The sequence below is a fragment of the Lathyrus oleraceus genome, chromosome 5 (assembly GCF_024323335.1).
Source record: "Lathyrus oleraceus cultivar Zhongwan6 chromosome 5, CAAS_Psat_ZW6_1.0, whole genome shotgun sequence".
Lineage (NCBI taxonomy): Eukaryota > Viridiplantae > Streptophyta > Magnoliopsida > Fabales > Fabaceae > Lathyrus > Lathyrus oleraceus.
This window is the reverse complement of record NC_066583.1, coordinates 592,096,967-592,122,278: the sequence shown is the minus strand read 5'-3', so window position 1 is coordinate 592,122,278 and position 25,312 is coordinate 592,096,967. Positions and strand designations below refer to the sequence as shown.

The following is a 25,312-nucleotide window of genomic DNA, read 5'->3' as shown; positions in this document are numbered from 1 at the left end:
GAGAAGGAGGCGGCGCCGACACGGTTGGCCGGACGCCACCGTCTTCTCCGGCGGGTGTTGGCTGTGTGTGATAACGGAGAAAGAAGCTCAGTCACAGAGCGTTCTTGAGGTTTGAGAGGTGAAGAGAGAGAGAACAGATTGAAAAATGAATTTTTTGGTTGAAAAAAAGAATTTAAAGTGGGGTTTGTGGATGAGCACGGTGGTGACAAGTGTCTCCACCATGGACACTTGTCACCAATGGTTTGATTCTTTCTGGTGGATTTGGTGTGGCATCCATAAATCCTTACCGTACCCTAGCATATCTATCATTCGCCCACCCTTATTGACTTAATCAAGTCATGAAATCAAACGGTCCTTGATTCACTTGCACGGTCAATTCGTTGACCAGGTAATCCATGGGATTCGTGGGCCCAACATCCCTTCAGATTGGGCTTAGAGACTACCTTTTGTTATTTGAACCCCCTCTGTTTCAAGCACATCGCCCAGATTTGGGCCTCTCTTACTCAGCTCATTTTCTTTTATTTTTTTGACTTGTTCATTTATTTTTATTTATTATTTTTTATATATGCATATAATATATATATATATATATATATATATATATATATATATATATATATATATATATATATATATATATATATATATATATATATATATATATATATATATATATATATATATATATATATATATATATATATATATATATATATATATATATATATATATATATATATTAGAATATTATGGCTATAAAAAAAAGACAATATTTTTATTTCATTTACTTTCTTTCAAAATTATATATATATATATATATATATATATATATATATATATTGTTATTATTATTATTAATACCTAATTATTCAATTATTTGGTTATATCATTATTATTTAATTACTTATATTATTTAATCAAATAGTCCATTAATTATTTAATTGATTAATCATATTATTATTACTATCATTTATAATTTAAATAGTTACTTATTTTTGTGGAATGTGTGTGCATTATTATTTTGTATCTACTTATGTGTACCAAGTCTTGAATGCATATGTATGACGTGTTATAATTGTGACAAGATTATGTCGAGTTCACCGATTTAAAATCATTCAAACCAATTTCAAAAATAAATCACATATTTCTCGATTCAAAGTCGAGCCCATTTTCAAACACCTTTGTAAGTCGATCGCTTTTAAAAGCATCGCCATCAACCTCACATAGCTTACTCTTGGGCTTTCTTACAATGAGACCTATTCGATTTTAATTAATCGATTAGATGAACTATTCACTAAATAAATTCAATTCATTCACAAAATAGAAATTTAAAACCTCTATTCAACATCGAGTATTCTTTATTAAAATCAAATTAAAATACTTAATCACAATTAAATATTATTTCATTTAGGAATAAAAAGGAGATGGTTTTGAGTTTTCAACTCCTCTCCTCGATTATTTGAACACAAATTCTTTTACTCGGTTAATCGAATAATCGTCAATTCTAATCCACCCAAGCACAAATAAATCAAGTCCTTTTATAATAAGAAATGAAAAGGGAGATGACTTTGAGTCTTCAATTTTTCTCCTCAACTATTTGAATACAAGTTCTCTTACTTGGTTAGTCAAATAATTGTCGTTCCTCTACAAACCTCCAAACCCCGATAAAATCAAATTATTTTCACAGTAAGATAAATGAAAAGGGAGTCGACTTTGAGTTTTCAACTTCTCTCCTCAATTGGTTGAATACGAGTCTTCTTACTCGGTTAGTCGAACAATTGTCATTTTTCCACAAACATACAACTTAATCAAATCATTTTCTTAACAAACTATGTGAAAAATGAGATGGTTTTGAGCTTTCAACTCCTCTTCTCAAATGCTTGGATATGAGTTGTTTTACTCAGTCATTCAAGTACTTGTCTTTCATTCTAAAGTACGTCAACTATATACAACCTTATTTTCATAAGTACTCAAATGAAACAGAAAGCGGTCTAGAGTCTTCTATTCCTTTTTCCGATTATTAGGATACGAGTTGTCTTACTCGATTATCCGAGTATTTGTCATCCACTTAAAACACCTTAATTATTATCAAATCCTTTCTATAATTAAGGATGAAAAAGAAAGTGGTCTAGAGTCTTCTATTCTCTTTCCCGACTGTTAGGATACGAGTTGTCTTACTCAACTATCCGAGTAATCGTCATCCAACAAAAAAACATCTCAATCAAACAAAACGTCAAACATATTAATCTGACTTGTCACCCTCGTGTGACCTAAACTATTTTCAGAAGGAACACCATTTAATCCTTTCTAATGCGCATAACAAACCAATGCTTAAGCCTCCGCCGAGAGTAGACAAGCCAACGTTTAGCCTTTGGAACGCGATCTAAACAGTTATTCACTAAAAAACCCCAACCAACCGTAGTTCCCCGAACTACGAATGCTCTGACTTCCTTATTGCACCATAAGGATACGTAGGCAGGAGATTGATGTATCTTCGCGAGCACACTAATAAAAAAAACCAACCCCTTTCCCTTTCTGAGGTTCTCATCCATTTTAATTTCTAATATTTTATAACCCAAAGATAACAAACAAACATAAATTAACACTCAAATCACAAAATTGAACTAAAAGGTTCCCATTGAGTACAACGGACGTGAGGGGTGCTAGTACCTTCCCCTTGCGTAATCAACTCCCGAACCCGAATATGGTTGCGACGACCATTATTCCATTTCCTAAAGGTTTTATCGATATTTTCCTATTCCTTATTGGGATAAATAAAGTTCGGTGGAGACTCTGTTCGAACATAAATTTTTTCCGCGACCATCGCGAGGAATCTTATTTTTCGAGATGCGACAATAGGCCAGTTGTAGGTACCTCATACATGTGAAATGGTGGAGTAATCGTGTGAAATCAAAAAAGTGAAATCTGGAAACTTCTCACTAAGTGTTGATGAGCTGGCATGTGAGAGTGTATGCATATTCCTCCTCATTTCATGCTGCACAAAGGAGTCTTTTCCAATCATTTGTGCCCCCCCCCAATCATTCTAGAAACATTCTTGTTGATTCTAAGTGTTGGCAGCAATTTTGGTAAAACAAAGAGTGTTCACAAGATGTCATGTGTGATGTCTTAACATGAGATATCCTATGTACCTGCTGGAGTTAAAGAACATGTGCAAGCAGGATTGTTTCAGAATGCCACATACAATGACAAGGCTTCTGATATTGGTTGTACCTGCTGGAGCTTATATGAAAGACATGTTCATGCAGGATTGTTTCAGATGACATACACAATGTCATGGTATCTGATATGGTTGTACCTGATATAAAAGGAAATTGGATTATGCAGGATTTTTCTAGGATGTCAGACCCGATGTCATGACATCCTGTACACAGAACATTCAGTATGAATGTCTGGTGTTTTGTGATTGCACAATTAATGGCAATCATTGGTTGATTGAAGATATGGCTAGCTGGCGCATTCAATCAGGGATTTCAACCAGATTTGATTATTTTCTAAGGAGATCTATACAGCTGTTATAAAAAGATTTGATTGGAAAATAGATTTAGGGTTTTCAAGATATCCAAGCCCAGCAGATTGCTTCTATAAAAAGGGGCTTAGAAAACCTGTTTGAACACACAACCAAGACTGAGCGAAATTTAGAGAGAGCGCTAGGGTTTGTGTCTGTAGGTCATTCAAGTCATCCATTGATGATTGAATTGGACTGATTTGTCTTCTTGATCAAAGCTGTGAAGCAAGATCAAGAGTGTGTCTTCTTGATTGAAACTGTGAAGTAAAATCAAGAGTTTTGTAATTGAAAAGTATTTTCTTTTCACAAGGATTGTTGTTTAAAATCACGGGTGTGTGATTGTAAGGGAAGTGAGTGGGTTCTCATATCTAAGAGTGCTTAGGTAGAAGTTGCACGAGTAGAGATTATGTGAGAAAGACTGTAACTTGTTGAAGTGTACGGATAGTCTTTGAACTAATTCTATTATAGTGAATTTCCTTCCTGACTTGGTAGCCCCCAGATGTAGGTGAGTTGCACCGAACTGGGTTAACAATTACTTGTGTGATTTGCTTTACAATTCTGTTTATATTTCCATTGTGTATTAACAGATATTTGTGTCGTAACATCACCTTCGACATCTTATATCTGATACCAGAATTTCAATTGGTATCAGAGCAGGCATCCTGCTCTGGCTCTGGGTGAGATCTAGGGAGAATACTTTCTGGTACAATGGAGAGGGATGGAGGATCTGTTCATAGGCCACCAATTTTGGATGGTTCTAACTATGACTATTGGAAACTAAGAATGGTAGCTTTTTTAAAATCCCTTGATAACAAAGCTTGGAAAGCTGTCTTGACAGGTTGGGTGCATCCTGTAGTTACTAAAGAAGGAGAAGTCTCTACTGAGAAAAAGCCTGAAGAACAATGGTCCAAGGAGGAGGATGACCTAGCCCTTGGAAATTCTTAAGCTTTGAATGCCATCTTCAATGGAGTGGACAAGAATATTTTCAGGCTGATAAATAACTGTGAAGTAGCCAAAGAGGCTTGGGACATTCTCAAGACCACTCATGAAGGCACATATAGGGTAAAGATGTCTAGACTTCAGCTGCTCACCTCCAAGTTTGAAAACTTAAGAATGAAAGAAGATGAAAATATTCATGAATTTTACATGAGCATTCTTGAAATTGCCAATGCCTCTGGAGCTTTGGGCGAGAAGATGTCAGATGAAAAACTGGTAAGAGAAATACTAAGATCACTCCCCAAGAGATTTGCTATGAAAGTCACAACCATAGAAGAATCTCAAGACATCTCAAATATGAGAGTGGATGAGCTAATTGGATCCCTCCAAACATTTGAGATGGGAATATGTGATGGAGCTGAAAAGAAGGCCAAGAGCATAGCATTTATGTCAAACACCGAAGAGGAAGATGAGGAAGGTGGTCACGACATTGATGGAGACCTGGCAAATAAGATAGCAATGCTGGGAAGACAGTTCAACAGACTAATGAAAAAGGTAGATGTCAGAACTAAGGGCAATGTCAAAAACATCACATCTGACATCAATAAATCCAACAGCTTTGGTAAGAACACAAAGTCTGAAGAAAAGCCCAAAGAAGTTCAGTGCTATGAGTGTAATGGATATGGTCATATTAAAACTGAATGTGGGACCTACCTCAAGAAACAAAAGAGGAGCCTTGTAGCCTCTTGGTCTGATGGAAGTGAAACTGAAGAAGCTACAAATCATGTGAATGCTTTGACAGGAAGATGGGGGTCTGAGGAAGAGTCAATTGATGATGAAAGAACATTTGAAGAGTTGGATACTACCTACAAAGAGTGGTGCCACAGAAGGGCAGGAGTGTGCAGACAAGTTGAAAGACAGAAGCAAGTGATAGCTCAGTTAAAAAATGAGAAGAAAGAGTATATGGAAACCATCTCAAAATTGGAAACTGAGGCTGTATTCTTGAATTCCAAACTAGATGAGATGACTAAGTATGTAAAAATGCTTAACAATGGATCTGCCACCCTAGACAAGATTCTTCAGACTGGGCAAATAACTGGAAACAAATCTGGCATTGGATTCAAGGCTGAGTGCAGTTGCAAATCAAAATCCAAACCTAAGAGCAGCCATGTTAAAAGCAAACCTGAGATGTCACATCAGATGTCACAACAGCAGAAAGGGAACCATCAAAGATGCAAATGCCAATACTGTGGAAAATTTGGCCACCTGAAGCCCTTCTGTTATAAGCTATATGGCTATCCTGGCCCTGTTCAGCCTCAACACCAATCTAGGTCCAAACATCACAAGACTGTCAGCCAGAAAGCAATGGGCTCTTAAGACAAAGGTCACAAGTCTAATAGCCCACACTTCCCTCAGAGTCTCAGCCAAAGAAGATTGGTATTTTGACAGTGGTTGCTCCAGACATATGACTGGGAACAAAAACCTGTTGACTGAACTTCATCCTCATGCCATGAGTTATGTTACCTTTGGTGATGGTGCAAAAGGTGAAATCAAGGGAATGGGTAGGCTGGATTGCCCTGGGGTTCCTGACCTTGATGATGTTCTACTTATTAAGGGATTAACAGCTAATCTTATAAGCATCAGTCAACTATGTGATCAAGGTCTGAATGTAAACTTTACAAAAACCGAATGTCTGATTACTAACAAAGAAAATAAAGTAATCATGAAGGGAGTTAGGTCCAAAGACAACTGCTACATGTGGAGCTCTCAAGAAACTGGATACTCTTCAATGTGTACCTTAGCTAAAGAAGAAGAAGTGAAGATATGGCATCAAAGATTGGGCCATCTGCACCTGAAAGGTATGAAGAGAATCATATTAGTAGAAGCAGTTAGAGGGATTCCCAACTTAAATATTGATGAGGGAAAAATCTGTGGAGAATGTCAGATTGGAAAACAAACAAGGATGTCACACCAGAAGCTCAGACATGACACAACTACCAAAGTCCTGGAACTACTTCATATGGACTTGATGGGACCCATGCAGGTAGAAAGCCTTGGTGGGAAGAAATATGCATATGTGGTGGTGGATGATTTCTCCAGATACACCTGGATCAATTTTATAAGAGAAGAATCTGATGTGTTTGAAGTCTTTAAGGAGTTGTGTCTGAAACTTCAAAGGGAAAAAGAAAGTCTTGTTATCAAAATTAGAAGTGATCATGGAAAGGAGTTTGAGAACAACAAATTTGCTGAATTTTGTTCTTCAGAAGGAATTCATCATGAGTTCTCATCTCCCATCACTCCCCAGCAAAATGGTGTGGTGGAAAGAAAAAATAGGACTCTGCAAGAATCAGCCAGAGCTATGATTCATGCTAAGAAGTTACCCTATCATTTTTGGGCTGAAGCCATGAACACAGCCTGCTATGTCCACAAGAGAGTGACAATAAAGAAAGGGACTCCCACAACTCTGTATGAAGTCTGGAAAGGAAGAAAACCTACAGTAAAATACTTCCATGTATTTGGTAGCAAATGCTATATCTTGGCTGATCATGAGCAAAGAAGGAAGATGGATCCCAAAAGTGATGAAGGAATATTTTTGGGCTACTCAACAAACAGCAGAGCCTACAGGGTCTTCAATTCCAGAACCAATGTGTTGATGGAATCCATTAATGTAGTGGTTGATGATCAACAGATTGATGTCACAGACGATGTCGAGACATCTCTGAATGATTCTCCAGCTGACTCCTCAGACAAGAATAAGGAAGAAGAACCACCTCAAGTTGAACCTGAAGATGACAAAATCAACAAGGGACCCTCTATCAGAATTCAGAAGGATCATCCCAAAGACCTTATCATAGGAGACCCAGATAAAGAAGTCACTACTAGATCAAGAGAAGTAATCTCACATGGCTGCTTTGTGTCAAAGATTGAACCTAGAAATATCAAGGAAGCCTTGACTGATGAGTTCTGGATCAATGCCATGCAAGAAGAGTTAGGTCAATTCAAAAGGAATGAAGTATGGGAATTGGTTCCTAGACCTGAAGTTGTAAATGTCATAGGTACAAAGTGGGTATATAAGAATAAATCTGATGAACAAGGGGTTGTTACTAAAAACAAAGCTAGATTGGTAGCTCAAGGATATACTCAAGTTGAAGGAGTTGACTTTGATGAAACTTTTGCTCTTGTAGCTCGCCTTGAGTCCATTAGATTACTGCTTGGAGTGGCATGTATTCTGAAATTCAAACTGTTTCAGATGGATGTAAAAAGTGCCTTTCTAAATGGCTACCTAAATGAAGAAGTATATGTTGAACAGCCTAAAGGCTTCACAGATCCAAACCTTTCAAAACATGTGTACAGATTGAAGAAAGCCCTCTATGGGTTAAAACAAGCTCCCAGGGCTTGGTATGAGAGGCTCACAGTGTTCCTCACTGAAAATGGATACAGGAAAGGAGGTATTGACAAAACTCTGTTTGTGAAGAATGAAGGAGGGAAGCTCATGGTGGCACAAATATATGTAGATGACATAGTATTTGGTGGAATGTCAGAGCAGATGGTTGAACACTTTGTTAGACAAATGCAATCTGAGTTTGAGATGAGCCTTGTTGGAGAACTGACTTACTTTCTTGGGCTACAAGTCAAACAGATGGAAGACTCTATCTTTTTATCTCAAAGCAAGTATGCCAAGAACATTGTGAAGAAGTTTGGCATGGAGAATGCAAGTCATAAAAGAACTCCTGCTCCTACACATGTAAAAATCTCTAAAGATGAAAATGGTGTCATTGTAGATCAAAGTCTATACAGAAGCATGATAGGCAGTCTACTATATCTCACAGCAAGCGAACCTGACATTGCATTTGTTGTTTGTGTGTGCTAGATATCAAGCTGAACCAAAAGTCAGTCACATAAACCAAGTGAAGAGAATACTGAAATATGTCAATGGCACCAGTGACTATGGGATGTTATATACTCATGGATCTGGATCTATGTTGACTGGATACTGTGATGCAGACTGGGTTGGAAGTGCTGATGATAGGAAGAGCACATCAGGAGGATGTTTCTTCTTAGGGAACAATCTGATTTCATGGTTCAGCAAGAAACAAAACTGTGTATCTCTATCCACTGCTGAAGCTGAGTACATAGCAGCGGGAAGTAGTTGTTCTCAACTGGTCTGGATGAAACAAATATTGTCTGAATACAATGTCACACAAGAAGTCATGACATTATACTGTGATAACCTGAGTGCTATAAATATTTCCAAGAATCCTATTCAGCACAGCAGGACAAAGCACATTGATATCAGGCATCACTTCATCAGAGAACTTGTGGAAGAAAAGATCATAGCACTGGAGCATGTTCCTACAGAGAGGCAATTAGCTGACATATTCACAAAAGCCTTGGATGCTAATCAATTTGAATGTTTAAGAGGAAAACTGGGGATCTGTGTGTATGAGAATCTATAGCAATCAAAGGAGTCTGGGGATAGTTCTCACAAAAAGAGTATGGAGTTTTGTGAGGTATGGTGTAGCGAAAGATGTGATGGGTGTAAAGATTCTATGAGATTTATTTACCTTTGGTCAATTTTGACTAAAAAGGGGGAGAAGTATGTGGAGTTGGTGGAGTTGGTTGGAGCTGGGTACTGGCTAAGATGTATATGGATAGTCAGAAGGACAGGCTATTATTGAAAGAGGTGCACAGGTGCTGATGTTGAAGCAGATGTCAGTATGACATTCTGGCTGGTACAGGTGCTGGAGTTACAGTAGCTGTTATATTTGATGCATGCACAGATTTAGGGGGAGAAGAAGTACCCTGGTGCATTGTGCATTTGTGTGTCTTACTAGTTGCATCCATAACTAGTAATTCTGTTGATTGTTGCATAGATTTATGGGGAGGAGAAGTACCCTTGTGCATGTGTGTATTACTAGTAGCCATAGCTAGTAATTGTTTTGCTTCTGCTGCTGATTAAACTTCTGTTATGTTGTTTAACTGCTGATAGTTTGCCTTGTGAACAAAAAGGACAAATATATGTTTTAGCCAAAATTTGCCAAAGGGGGAGTTTGTTGATTCTAAGTGTTGGCAGCAATTTTGGTAAAATAGTGTTCACAAGATGTCATGTGTGATGTCTTAACATGAGATATCCTATGTACCTGCTGGAGTTAAAGAACATGTGCAAGCAGGATTGTTTCAGAATGCCACATACAATGACAAGGCTTCTGATATTGGTTGTACCTGCTGGAGCTTATATGGAAGACATGTTCATGCAGGATTGTTTCAGATGACATACACAATGTCATGGTATCTGATATGGTTGTACCTGCTATAAAAGGAAATTGGATTATGCAGGATTTTTCTAGGATGTCAGACCCGATGTCATGACATCCTGTACACAGAACATTCAGTATGAATGTCTGGTGTTTTGTGATTGCACAATTAATGGAAATCATTGGTTGATTAAAGATATGGCTAGCTGGCGCATTCAATCATGGATTTCAACCAGATTTGATTATTTTCCAAGGAGATCTATACAGCTGTTATAAAAAGATTTGATTGGAAAATAGATTTAGGGTTTTCAAGATATCCAAGCCCAGCAAATTGCTTCTATAAAAAGGGGCTTAGAAAACCTGTTTGAACATACAACCAAGACTGATCGAAATTTAGAGAGAGAGCTAGGGTTTGTGTCTGTAGGTCATTCAAGTCATCCATTGATGATTGAATTGGACTGATTTGTCTTCTTGATCAAAGTTGTGAAGCAAGATCAAGAGTGTGTCTTCTTGATTGAAACTGTGAAGTAAAATCAAGAGTTTTGTAATTGAAAAGTATTTTCTTTTCACAAGGATTGTTGTTTAAAATCACGGGTGTGTGATTGTAATGGAAGTGAGTGGGTTCTCATATCTAAGAGTGCTTAGGTAGAAGTTTCACGGGTAGAGATTAGGTGAGAAAGACTGTAACTTGTTGAAGTGTACGGATAATCTTTGAACTAATTCTATTATAGTGAATTTCCTTCCTGGCTTGGTAGCCCCCAGACGTAGGTGAGTTGCACCGAACTGGGTTAACAATTGCTTGTGTGATTTGCTTTACAATTCTGTTTATATTTCCATTGTGTATTAACAGATATTTGTGTCGTAACATCACCTTCGACATCTTATATCTGATACCAGAATTTCAATTCTTATTTTGCATTTTTGTTTTGACCCGTGTTTGCTTCAAATCGTGTTTTATGGACCTCACACCTGCTGCACTTGTATCACCCCAAATTGGGCTTGCATTTGTTGCTCTCGATTGCTTCTACACATGCCTTTATTGTTTGGGATTGAATGCACAAAGGTTTGGTGACTTGGAGCAAAGGAGTATGTCTTCTTGGCTTGGTCTGGTGTGTGCACATAACTTGGTATGACACCATGTTTAGGCTTGGGCCAAATAAAATTGGCTTGTTCCTTTTAGGCCAAACTTAGGCCAAACAATCCTTGCCATGATATTAACAAGATGAAAAAAGACTTAGGGAAAAAGGAGATTTGAGGTGAAAAAGGCATAGGTGTAAAGTAGTGGCCATGACATGGTTTTGGGCCTGTTTTAGCAGCTTGACTTATTTTGGCCAATTCAAAATTTGAGGCCTTTAAAGGTTAAATTAGGGTTTGATTCTTGAAACAAAGTTGTAGAGGATTACATTCATGACATTTGGCTCAAAGTATATCTCTAAAAGGTTGATAAATGAGAAGGTTATGGGGTTTGGACCAAACGGTATGCAAAACATGGAAACTAGGTCAACCAACCATACACTAACTTGTGTTCTTTGAGATTTTCTTGAATCCCAAGGCACAATGATGACCATTTGAGGACCAAATGAAGAAACTCTTGATTGAACCTTGATTAAACATGATGATGTCTTGAAGCTTGAATGGTATGGCATGGAAATAAACTCATGAACCATACTTGAACTAATGTAACAAATTGAATCTCTCCATAACCATGATGAAAACCTAATGCCATGATGAATAAATTATGATTATGATACTTTGTTCCTCTTGCTTTGACTTTAAACCAAGATCCTTTCCAATTCATCTTGCACACTTTGATACAAGGTAGGGTATTAAGAAACCTAATTGCCAATGCCTTGCATTCTATTCATGATCAACCATGCTTGAGAACCAAGAACCAAATGTTATGCTAATGAAATGAGGTGATATGCTAGGATGAAAATAAGGGTATGACAACGTGTGACATATATTTATTTTTAGAGGAGTGGAGTCAAACATGGCCTAATTGTTTAAAGTTTCCTTATATTTGTTGGTTATCTGATCATTGTCTCATGTTATTGTTTGTGGATGAAGATAATTGGGGTCCTAAATATTTTCGTATGCTGAAGTGTTTGGTTGATTTTCGAGGTTATAACTGGTTGTTAGAGAGCAGTGACAATTCTTCATTGTAATGGGGTGGACGATTATGTTTTAAATTAGAAACTAAAATTGTTAAAAGGGAATTTGGAGGAATGACATCTAAAACACCATAAGAATATTAATGGAAGATTAAAGGGAAAAAATGACTGATTTATATATTTAGATAAAATGGGAGAAATGGAAGAGTTATCAACATCTAGCATAAAAAGGCTAGATTGATTTTGCTAAATAATGGCGATGCAAATTCGAAGTTCTTTCATGGAGATATATCCGACAATAAAAGAAATAATGTCATCCATAATATTGATGTTAATGGTTTCATGGTGAAAGGGGTGAACAATGTCCGAGAAAAAGTTTTTAACCATTTTATTTATTGTATTTTCACTCCAAGCACTTCTTGTGCTCTAATGGTTTCACTTTTTAATGTTTTTCCGATTTGGAACATGAGATTGATGATGTGCTGGTGAAGTCCATATTAGAAGGTCTCAAATATGAATGTAAGGGTCTTCGACATATGGAGATTAGGTGTACTTGAAATATTAGCACTCCAACGTTAATGTCAGTGAGGTTAAAGAAAAGTAACTTGCAAGAATAGAATGAATCATGCATTGGCGAGACATGGAGTCACACTTATATATGAACAATGGTGAACATTACTCTCGGTGGATGCGACGCCTGATGCGGAAAACTGTTGGATAGATTCCAACGGCTAAGATGAGCGTAATCTCTAGCTCTTGTGTTTAACTCCTTGATGAATGCACACATAGAGGTGCACGCGGGCCAGTTTGGGTTGGGTTTGGCTCAACCCAATATCCAATCCATATAGGACACTTCGGTTTGGGTGAGATAAAATAACCATCAGTTACACCAATGTGTTGTTTTGGACAAATCAACTAATTTTCGATTGGATTAGGTTGGATAATGGGTTGCCCAAATGATTTTTCTATTTAATTAATATTAAATAATAAATGATGAGTCATCAAATTTTTTTCATTAAAATTACTCAATAAAAAAAGTTAGATAACCTATTTTTACTATCTTTTAGCATCATAAAATAATAAATAATATCATCAACTAATAAAAATTATTATAAAATACTAGCAACAAATTAAAGTTGTATGACATAAAATTGTATTAGCATATAAAAATAAATAAATAGTAAAACATTTAAAATTAGTTAAAATCATGGTTAACTAAAATAGTAAATTTTAAGAGACTAAAATCACAACAACTAAGTTAATATTCATCAAAATAATTAAAATTATAATAATAAATATTTGATTGTGGTCAGTGAGCTTTTTGGGTTTGAGTCTGATTTTACCCAAATCCTAATTTTTTTAATGGATTTTTTAGTTTTTAAACTCATATCCACCCAATTACCCGATCCAACCCACATTTTTAGTTTTTTTTAGGTGGGTTTAACTGAGTTTTGTGAGTTGATCCAACTCATATACACCCCTATGCCCAGGGGTTCTCCATATTGCGTGGGTGGAACTCTAGATTGGGTCATGTTGGGTTGGTCTTATACGGCAATTTGATCTGGAACTAATATATTTATATATTTTCTTAAAGCACCTTAGATCTTTCTACTACACCACGTGAGTTTCTACAAATGCCCTCTGTTTTTAGAGATGAATCTCCTGACACACCTCTTGCACACTCAAGTAAGACCATTTTGAGAGGCATCCTATATGTTGGGTATTTTTCATTCCAGAGATGCATCTCCAGAACGTTTTAAGAAAGACCTTAATTATTTAACAGTTCAGTAGATATTCCGGAGATGCATCTCCAAAATTATGGGCGACATTTTGAAATTTACATCACTTTTGCATGTCAGATATTTCCGAAGATACATCTTCGAAAATATCTTATAAAGGAATAAACTACATGATCACACAATCATTGTTGACATAGTTGGTTTTCAACCAAACTCTTCACCCTAAGAACCATTCATTATCAATCCATTTTTTCATTCTAAATCTCTATCCTTTTGATTCAACACATCATTGGAAGAAAAAGAAGATAGAATTTCAGATAAAGATTCTTCTTTTCTCTTTGCATTGCTCACATTAATCACATCATATTATTTAAAATGTTTCGGAGATGCATGTTTGAAATAAAGTAAATAAAAAAAAAATGTGTATTTTAGAATGACATTTGTTGAGTGTATGCTGAGATGTGTTCAAAGATGCATTTTTAAAATCAAAAAATATTTGTAGAAATTCACATGATGTATTAGAAACTTAGATGTCATAAGAAATTCTTTGACTTTTAAAAATAAAAATAAATTAATGTTTTGTTAAGTACATCTTAAATAATACTACTATTTTCTTAACATGAACTTTAAAATGTGTCATAGATGTTAAAATTATATTTGAGCTTGAGTTCTTTGAGTCATGCTATCCTATTCACATGAATTTTCTTCTATCTAACGGTTCTGATTCAAAACAATTAGAGCAGGAAGGTAACCCTATAACAAAGGTTGACGTGGCAGACATGCACATCTGTCATGCTCGATTCTCTATGATAATTGACTGCTTCCGCTTTTAACGGTTACTTTCAAACAACTTACAATCCATCCTCGTTCACCCTAGATTCCCATTCCCCACGTCATATCAAATAATGGACCCCGGTGCTATCAACAACATCCCCTGCCTTGTGCTTTTTTTTCAAGAATATACAATCTCATACCGTATACATGTACTAGTATCAAACTAACAAATTGTTTTTATTTTTAATGCGTGTAGTAAATAAATGGGTTATGTTAGTATCAAATACAGTATACTCTTTTGACACACAGTGGCCAGTAAAGCTCATAACTTCCTTGACTTTTGGTCTTTATTTGGCAATGCCAATATTCACTTTTCTTCTCAACTTTTTTACTACTAACATTTAAATTACCCATCACATGTCTACCCACTCAATATATCCTTATTTATAAACCATTCTAGCCACACCACCAAAACAACCAGTAGTTAACTTCTTGATATGCACACTCCCACTCCCTCAAAACGCCATGAGAAAAAGACGAAAAACAACCCATAAACCCCACACTCACATCTTTCTCCTAAACAAACAAAAAAACAGAGCGATAGTAAATATAGTTAGAAGAAAGCCAATTTTCAGAACATAGCCCCACCATTATCACACATCTACACTTGCCAGAACAAGTGCAGAAAAAAGAAAATGTGCTACGTGGGAAAAGCAACAAAGATCTTCATCTTCATCGTCTCTGCGCTGCTTGTTACTGGTCTGATCATAGGATTTGGTCTTTCACGCCACCACCGTAACAATAACAACACCAAATGCTCTGATGAATCTTGCGGTTCCTCTTCCGGGAATTTCCCGACACCTAATTTCAATTTACCGACTCCTCCTTCTTTTACTCCAGATAACCCCATTTCTCCCCCTGCTCCTCCGGTACAATCAGAATCTCCACCTGTAACAAATCCAACCCCTCCTCCGCCGCCTGACTCCAGCTCCAGCTCCTACCCTCCTCCTCCTCCGCCCGACTCTAACCCTAACACCCCTCCTCCACCGTCAATTCAGTCTCCGCCTCCTCCTCCGGCGAGTGTAGCAGAGCCACCGACGAGAAGTACGCCGGGATCGGCGCTAGTGAGTCCGGGTCCTGTACATGCTATTTTCTAGGGTTCTTTGTTTGGCATTTTGGTTTTGTAGATCATTGAAGAAAGGGGAAAATTGGTTGGTTGGTGGTTGTGGATTTGGATCTGATAGCTTTTTACTTTTCATTTATTTATTTACTGAGGTGATTATGTTTTTGATTGAGGATTGGGGCATGGGGTAAGCATCTTCGTGAGCTGGCCTTGTGTAAATTTACTGAGTTGTCCCTACCACTTTAATTTAATAATGACTCTTTGCTTCAATTTTTGTTCATGTTTCTTTTAATTTAACTGCCAATTCGTAATATTACCCGATTCATTAAACTTGAAAATATTGTATAAATGATTTCAAGTTTGCTATTTTGATATCTTCGGTAACTATATTGATAACGTCTCACATATTCATAGATCAAAATGGTTATTTACTCTCACATAGAATGAAGTGGATTACAATAAGGATATCAATGGCTAATGGAGTATGTAATATTCCATTTCTCTTTAATGCTTGTGTATGTTATATTATGTTTTAAGTTATGTTGAATATGAACATGGTATCAATTATGTGATTTTGTTATATGTGAAATTTCTCATTTCTATCTATCTTTTTTTAAGGTGTGATTGATTGTAAGCAGCAAATGAGAAGAGATAAATAGATAAAATTGTGTAAGATTTAAAGTGATGTTTGTTATAAGGGAAATATTAGAGAAAAAATGTATAAAAAAATTTAAAAGACAAAATTATGTTTATTATAAAAAATAATAGAGAGAAATGTGATACCTAATTTGAATTTGATGGACTACATCTCCTTTTGTTTTTCAATCATTTTGTATTATGGATCCAAAATGTTTAATATATGTGATTTTGTCGGATGATATGTTTCAAACTTTCACCTCTAGGTTAGAAACGCTCATCTTTTTGTTGAACTTATATTTCATATATTCCTTTGTATTTTTGCTTACGCGAAAGATATGTGTTTCTAAAGTTTGTCTCCAAGTCTTTAACCTCTAATTTAAATCTTCTATCGACTATCCCATTAAGACTATATCATCCGTAAAAAAATATGCATTTTGGTGCTAACTCTTGGTGTGAGTAGATCCAAAATTAAAATAAAAAGGTAAGGGTTTAGGGTTGAACCTTGGTGCAAATCTATTGTAATGGAGAAATTGTTTGTCTTTCCACCTTGAGTCCACACATCCGTCGATACCCCTTCATACATATCTTCGATATGTTGAATATATGTAATCCTAACTTATTTCTTCTCTAAGACTTTCCATAAAATCGTTCTAGGTACTCTATCATACGCCTTTTCAAAGTCAATAAAAATTAGGTGCAAGTCTTGTTGTTCCATCTGATAGTGCTCCATCACCCGTCATAATAGATAGATCGCTTCCATGGTCGAATTGTAAGGCATAAAACCAAATTGATTAAAAAAATTCAATTCATTTTTTTAATTTACCAGTTCATACATTCAAATTTTGAGTCTAAAAAACCTTTCCGAATTCATTGGTTTGGTTGAATATTTCTCACAAAATATATAAGTTGTTATTCTACCCTTTTGTCGATTGGTTTAGATTTACTCTTAAGTTGTGATATAAATTCTATTTATTTGTTTATTAGAGTTCTTTGCTTATTTGTTAATACCTATTAGACAGTAGAATACAACATAATTTGTCCAATTAATGTATAATGATTTGATGCAAAATTATAGTTATTATACATTATTAGTTTTCTAAATAAGTTTGATAAATCATTGTAAATGTACCAGATTACAAATCAATAATATGCCATAAATCGCATTCTTACATGGTATGAGACTTCACATTCCTAACCCTTAAACTATTTCTTATTACCGTCAATCTATACAACCTCAATGGCTAAACATGATTCTTTCGTAAATCACGTTCATGACACTTCGTCAACGATAAACCAAAGTACACCGGTGAAGAAAACACTTTACACTCCCATTTCGCTATCAACAACATCAAAACCACCATATCCTAGACATTGAACTATGACTCTAATATGTATCTGAGATAGAGTAACCATCATGGAGTAACAAACTTTGATAGTATGGATTCTACTATGAGAGCTTGTTTTTCATACGGTTGAGATGTCACAAAAGCATACCACAAAGGTATGTTATTTATTACTGAATAATTAAACAGGTTACAGTTGAGGATGCATGAACTATAAGCTTCATTTGAGCCAATACATACTCAAGATGAATTCATAAGCTACCTGCAATGACCTACTAATAAGCCATTCTACTATGAGTAAGGAAGTGGTGATACAAGTGGAAGTGGAGCAGTAGAGGAAAATTCACAAGCTGTAGAAGGTGAAGAAGAAGAAGAATAAAGTGAAGAAAAAGATGATGAGGAGAGGACTGGTGAAAGTGATGACTAGACTGGTCTTGCAGTTGCTACATTACCGTGAAGTTTTTACTCTTTCTCCCTTTGATTTAATTATTTATTGAATTATATTTGATAATTTGCGTTTGTTGATTTTTATTTATTATGTCACTAACAATGTCCATGCACAACGGACTTGGGTGTGTTGGCATTTTGTGTTAAGTACATGAGCTTACCCAAGTTCCAACATATTCTGAATATTTTGATGATAACCGTCTTCCTCCCTTGAATTTTGATATGTATATGATGAGAAAATTAAACAAGAAAAAACAGGTACAAGTGTTGTAGCATAAGGCTCTCCGGGCAAGCTACACATTGGGGTTAAGCGAGAAATCACTCGAAATTTGGGGCTTAGTGATAAATCCATGGAAATTTTGGCCTAAGCGACAAATCCCTATAAGAACACTCCTTGTCTGTTGCTTGAGTATAGTCAAATATTTTTTACATGAGGTAGAATGCAAGGGATGATCTAAATCCTATACCTGTCAAATTTTAAATGTTTTCATGATTTATACTTGTTCACTTTTGAAATATTTTGAAAATTTGCTTTTAAAGGTTTGTCTGCACATGGTTGAGATGATGATCCGAACAGGAAAAATGCATGTGTAGTTTTATATTTGTAAAGGTCCTAACAAGGGCGGGAGCTTGACAACACCAAGAGAGGCAACAACCATGTGTCACCCTCTATGAGGTATCGCCTTTCCCCCAAGCATCCTCTACTCACCCAGTTTTGGAAAACATGGGAAAGGATGTCTCTTGGTTAGAGATAAGTCAGGGTCAGTAGCTGGATCACGTCCCCCTGGGAAATAAAGATTCAATATTCCATCATTGACTGGATGAACGGTGACCCTTTCTGAGAAACCCAAGGCCCAAAGGCCTCTATAGATACTTCTCCCATAAACAGAAAAAAGGAATGATAACTTACATATTTAACACCTAAAGCAACACACTTGCATAACAAAACATCTCACCTCGCTTGAGTAGGACCTCAAAAACCACTGTAAAACCACCGCACATGGCTTCTCTCCGTTATGGGAAAGCCCTAACCTTTACAAACTATTATAAACCTATTAAGTCTCATGAGTACTCCTGTCCTTGCAAGGGCAACATGCACACCTGCACTTTTTGACCAGTATAGTGACACCAACCATGGGGCCCGTTAAAACTAGCATGGACCATACCTCTTTCATTATCATTCATTACATCTTCCCTCCAGAGATGTCTAATAAAACTCCATGCTCCAATATAAAACACTATAGCTAGAGGTTTTGCTAGTTGAGGTAGTTTTGTCTCCTCTCAAAGGAAATACGCAAGGGAGGTGTTCGCTGCGAATGTGATATTTCTTGGGTTCCCTGGAGGTAAATGAGAGGAAACATGGGTTAACATCACCTTCTCTGATAGTGATGTCTTCAGAACTAACCCTCATAATAATGACCATATGGTCATCATTGTACGATAATACAATTGGGATATTAAGCGAGTCTTGATCGATCCCGGGAGTTCTACTAACGTCGTTGTTAGCTCAAATTTTCGACGCCCACTTCAAATTACCAAAATTGGAAAGCATGTACAACTGGCTTCGACTAAGAGGTGATTCGACCAGCTGAAGGTAGGCTGGCTTAGCTGATTAAATAAAGATCAAGCTTATAGCTGAAATTTCGGAGCGGTTCCTTAAGGAGCGGTTAAAAAACAGTTTCGGTCAAAGATTTGAAATTTAAATAAAGGAGGGAAGAGTATCTTCGGTAGAAACCGCAAGGATACACATGGAAGCAGAGTGAGCGAACATACACATGCAGGACACCACGTGTATTGATGTGATTGAAGAACCCTCAGAGCGGTTAATTCGATCCAGTATAAATATAGGGTCTTAGAGTTAGAAAAGTGTGTCAAATTGTGTACAAAAACCTGCAAATTTACTAAGTATTCGTGTGAAGAAGAACTGTAAAATGCAGAATGTACGTTGTCTACACCATTGTTTAATCATTTCAAAGCATTACAAAGTTATCTTTACTTTCTCTTCAGAAATATCTTTCCTTGCTCTTTACTCTCAAACACTTTATTTCTTACTTCGTCGTTTACAAGTTTAAATATCTTTAGTTCCTTTCGTTACTTTGAACTTTTACCTTATATTCTTAAAGATTCCAGCATTTACCAACCTTTTCGATTGCTTTCAATCCTTCTACAATTCCCGTCATTTACTTCTTCTTTAATAGTTCTAAATACTGATTTAAGATTGTTCTTTTGTTCAAGTCACTCTTTTGTCTTTAATTTTTATTTAACACTTCGATTTGATGTTTAGTTCGATCATTTATCAATGTTACGCTTACGAGAAATTTAGCACATGTCCTAGGATCAATCTGATTGATCCATGATTTCATAGAAACTTTTACGCAAATCTATATAGACGATATTATTGTTAAGTCTATTTCGGGGGAGAATCATATAAAACACCTTCGAATATCTTTTGAACGAATGAGAAAATATGGTTTAAAAATGAACCCTCTAAAATGTGCTTTTTGTGTGTAGGCTGGGGATTTTTTAGGTTTTGTGGTTCATAAAAAGGGATCGAAATAAACCAGAATAAAACCAAAGCCATCATGGAAGCGAAAGTGCCATCAACAAAGAAAGGTTTGCAGTCATTGCTGGGAAAAATCAATTTCCTACGGAGATTTATCTCAAACCTTAGTGGGAAGACGCAAGCATTTTCGCCTTTGCTTCAACTCAACAAGGAAGTGTTCGAATGGGGGCAAGCTCGGCAAGTGGCGTTCGATAAGATCAAGGCGTACTTGAGACACCTACCAATTTTGACGCCACCTTGTAGAAATAAAAGTATGAGATTGTACATTTCTGCATCTGATAAAACCTTAGGGAGCATGTTAGCGCAAGAGGATGATAATGGTGTCGAAAGAGCTATTTATTACCTCAGCAGGGTTTAAAATGATGCAGAAACTAGGTATAGCATGATCGAAAAGTTATGTTTATGCTTATATTTCTCTTGTACAAAATTAAAGCATTATATCAAACCTGTTGACGTGTATGTTTCATCTCATTATGATATTATTAAACATATGTTATCTAAAGCAATTTTGCATAGTCGAATTGGGAAATGGGCATTGGCATTGACTAAAATTTCCTTAACATATATGCCATTAAAAGCTGTGAAAGGCCAAGTAGTAGCAGGCTTTATAGTTGATCACTCCATTGATGTCGCCGCTTTAAACTATGTTGAATTAGGGCCGTGGAAGCTATACTTCGACGGATCTAGCCACAAAAATGGCACGGGTGTCGGAGTCGTAATTATTTCTCTAAATAAAATTCCAACGACATTCCTATATAAAGTAGAAGGTATTTGTTCAAATAACGAAGCTGAATACGAAGCCATCATTGCAGGACTTGAAATGTTGTTGGAATTGGGGGCAACTCGGGTCGAGATAATGGGAGACTCAGAGCTAGTCATAAAACAGACCACGAAAGAATATATGTGTGTTAAGGAGAATCTGATCATGTATTCTATAATCGCCAGTCGATTGTTGAAAAAGTTCGAAATGGTTTATATTCAACATATACCACGAATAGAGAACATGCTAGCTAATGACCTGGCCCAAATCGCATCTGGGTATAAAATTTTGAGAGAAAAGTTGCACAAAGCAATAGAAGTCAGAGGAAAGGTAGTGGCAACCATATTAACTCCCATGGATTTAGAACATACAAGATTAGGATGTGCTAATGAGGGAAATTTCGAAATATTGGCGATAGACAACTTGGCAGATGAAGACTAGAGAAAACAAATAGTAGTATACCTACAGAATCCCACGACCTCTACTGATCGAAAAACCAGGTATCGAGCATTAAGTTATGTTCTTTTGGGTTCAGAGTGGTTTAAGAAATCTCCGAAAGGAATTTTGCTGAAATGCCTTAGTGAGTTAGAGGCATACTTTTCTCTTTCAACTGTACATAGTGGAACATGTGGGGCACACCAAGTCGGTCATAAGATGAAATGACTTTTATTTTGATAAGGAGTGTATTGGCCTACTATGTTGAAAGACTGCATTGTATTCACGAAGGGATGTCAAGAGTGCCAGGTGCATGCAGGCATACAACATGTCCCTACAAATGAATTACATTCTATCATCAAACCATGGCCATTTAGAGGTTGGGCTTTGGACTTGATCGGAGAAATTCGACCTCCCTCATCAAAAAGTCAAAGATACATATTGGCAGGAGTTGATTATTTCACAAAATGGATTGAAGCCATACCTTTGCCAAATGCGAGCCAAGAGGATGTGATCAAACTTATTCAAAAGTATATTATTTATAGGTTTGGAATTCCAAAAACAATCACAATGGATCAAGGATCAGTATTTATTGGTCGGAAGATGCAGGAGTTCGCCACAGACATGGGTTTCAAATTGGTAACGTCGACACCCTATTATGCTCAGGCTAATGGACAAGTCGAAGCTTCCAATAAGGTGATCATTGGTTTGATTAAAAAACATGTAGGAAAAAAACCTAAGAATTGGCACAAGACTCTGGACCAAATTTTATGGGCATGTCGTACGTCCCCTAAAGAGGCTACTAAGTCGACCCCTTTTCGCCTAAATTTTGGCCATGATGCTGTCTTTCCAGTAGAAATCCACCTGCAATCACTAAGGATTCAGAGGCAGCATGAACTCCCCACAGAATCATATTGGAGCATGATGTTGGATGAATTGGTTGATTTGGACGAGGAAAGGTTATGTGCCTTAGAATTGCTAAGACAACAAAAGAAAAGGATAGAAGTCTCTTATAATAAGAAAGTTAAAGTTAAAAGCTTTACGCCTGGAGATTTGGTCTGGAAAGTGATCCTTCCAATGGATCGAAAAGATAGAGCCTTGGGGAAGTGGTCCCCAAAGTGGAAGGCCCTTTCCAAATTCTAAAGAGTTTTTCTAATGGTGCCTATGAGATCGAAGAGCTCAACGAACATAGGAGGTAACATCGCAAAATTCCTCGATGTAATATTTGGCCCACCACTTCCCAAATTCTCGACTACAAAGGAAGCTAGGCTCGAAATGAAATGGAGTCAACTGGGTCCTGCCAGTATACTTGGCTATTTGTTTGAAAGTCGTGGTTTCAGTATGAACGACATTGTGAAGGAGAAGGCTACTCTTCTTGTCATATAGGCATTTTGGGAAGACCTGGACCAACCCAAATTGTCGAGCAACAAGGTTGGGCTGGTAAGTTATCAGTGTGACTTGGACTTTCGAAGGGTTAAATCGAAGGGTAAGGACCCGAGGCGTCAAGAAGGCTTCCCAAATTAGCAAGGATTTTGTGTCTTGCTTTTTAGATGAGGAAGGAAAAGTTCTGGTAAACAATCTAGGGCCAACTTTCCTGAGAGCGAAGGGAGCCATACTCGAAGTAAAATTATGACTTTTAGCGAACATCATGATGTAACTCATGAAGGTTGATTGAAGAGTCCGTCCTTCGTCCCTAGGGGTTAGTTGAGATAACCTCGGTCCTTCGACTCTCCTATGCCTGATTTCTTCAGTATCTTCGTCGATGAGGCCCTTGTTGGGAAGATTAGCCTCGAACATGGCATTGAGCCAAAGTTGTAATAACCAAAAAGGGCCAGACAACAGAAGATTCCCTTTGTCCCCCAAATTCTTTAGTTGAGCCACTCCGTCGCTCAAGGATTCGTACAGGCTGGCCAAAATCATCTCACTTAAGCAGACATCATGCCCCGCATGCAATTGATTAGCCAAGGTGAGATATTTCTTGGCCATTTGTAGTAATTTCGAGCAAAACACATAGTGTGACAGCCACAGAGCCAGGAAAGCTATATGCTCCACATTAGAGACAATTTCAGTGTCTTTATCATGATAGTGGGCTATATGTGTTGAATATGTTACTCTTGTAGTCGAAAAGGCAATGGTATCTATGGAGTCAACATCAGGATCATAAGTGTGGCCAGTGGGTTTCAGCCCTGTGATAGCGATCATGTCGAAAAGTGTGGGTGTGACCATTCCACAAGGCAGGTGGAAGGTATAGTATGTGATGTCCCAAAAGTACAGCGAAGAAACTAACATAGGGTTACTATAATCCAGGTCCAATTTCGATAGCATAATAAGGTCATATATCCCTATATCTTTCCAAGCTTGAGATTTTTGTTTCTCTATTTTGTTTAACCAATTAGAGTAATCAGTGGGATCTTTGAAAGTTGGGGTGGCATGAAAGGCTCTAAAACCATTGTTCATAAACCTCAAATCTATAACGTTTTCAGCCGGGGTGTTTTCGGAAGAAGAAGTCCTAGGGTTTTTAGCTTTTCCTATGGGTTTGTATTTATGGTAAGATAGAAAAAACTCTCTAAGCTTGCTGGTATCAGTGTCTAAATTTGCTAGAGGTCCAGATAAGGCATAAGTTTTATTAGAGACAGAAAAATGAATGAGTACTTGAGAAGCATAAATCTGGCGATGTTCCTCTGTCTGAGGTTCTGGTAGGTACTGACGATTACCAACAGCAAGGGGGGCGGATAAAGTAGAAAATGGCGGAAGTTCAGAAATTTTCTTCGGAGCTTTGGACCTATTAGCAGTAGTTTTGAAAGAAACTCATGTTCCCTTGAGAGTTCTGTTTGAAGCATCCATTGTTAAGGTTTGAAAAAGCGAAAATCTGGGTTTCAATTAGAAAGGATTGGGAGAAAAGAAGGCTTGGACGTTTGAAAATGCAGAGAAGGTGAGGAAGTTCTGAAATGGGTAAGTAATTGGGTTTTATAGACCTACAGGGAGACGTTTCAAATCAACATTAATGGTAGACAAGTTAATGGGACATGTGTATCCCTTGGGTAGTATAGTGAAAATGCCAATTAATGTTATAGCCATGATTTCCTAGAAGTTAGGAAACGTGATGAGTGGAAAAGATTCTGTTGTGGGCTGAAAAGACGTGGGTAGGAAAAAACAATGATGACACTGACGTCACCATACAAATGGAGGAACTGAAAGGTTTTGCCAACATTGAGACACGTTGCAGTATCAGCCATTGAGGCGTCGAAGTAAGGTCTCAAAAATGTCTTTCTCTCTTGTATGTCAAAAATGACATTTTTGGGGGGCAATCTGTTAGCTCAAATTTTCGACGCCCACTTCAAATTACCAAAATTGGAAAGCATGTATAGTTGGCTTCGACTAAGAGGTGATTCGACCAGCTGAAGGTAGATTGACTTAGCTGATTAAATAAAGATCAAGCTTATAGCTGAAATTTTGGAGCAGTTCCTTAAGGAGCGGTTAAAAAACGATTTCGATCAAAGATTTGAAATTTAAATAAAGGAGGGAAGAGTATCTTCGGTAGAAACCGCAAGGATACACGTGGAAGCAGAGTGAGCGAACATACACATGCAGGACGCCACGTGTATTGACGTGATTGAAGAACCCTCAGAGCGGTTATTTCGATCCAGTATAAATATAAGGT

General features: G+C 36.9%; 2 protein-coding genes across 2 annotated transcripts; both read left to right on the top strand.

The window, feature by feature from the left end:
• Positions 1-15,036: 15,036 nt before the first annotated feature.
• Positions 15,037-15,498, top strand: LOC127082273 (extensin). The gene has a single exon (XM_051022513.1). The coding sequence runs from the start codon at positions 15,037-15,039 to the stop codon at positions 15,496-15,498; it is 462 nt and encodes a 153-aa protein (XP_050878470.1).
• A 5,523-nt stretch (positions 15,499-21,021) lies between these two features.
• LOC127082272 (uncharacterized) lies at positions 21,022-21,657 on the top strand. The gene has a single exon (XM_051022512.1). It carries the CDS (start codon positions 21,022-21,024, stop codon positions 21,655-21,657), a length of 636 nt encoding a protein of 211 aa, XP_050878469.1.
• The last annotated feature ends 3,655 nt before the right edge of the window (positions 21,658-25,312 follow it).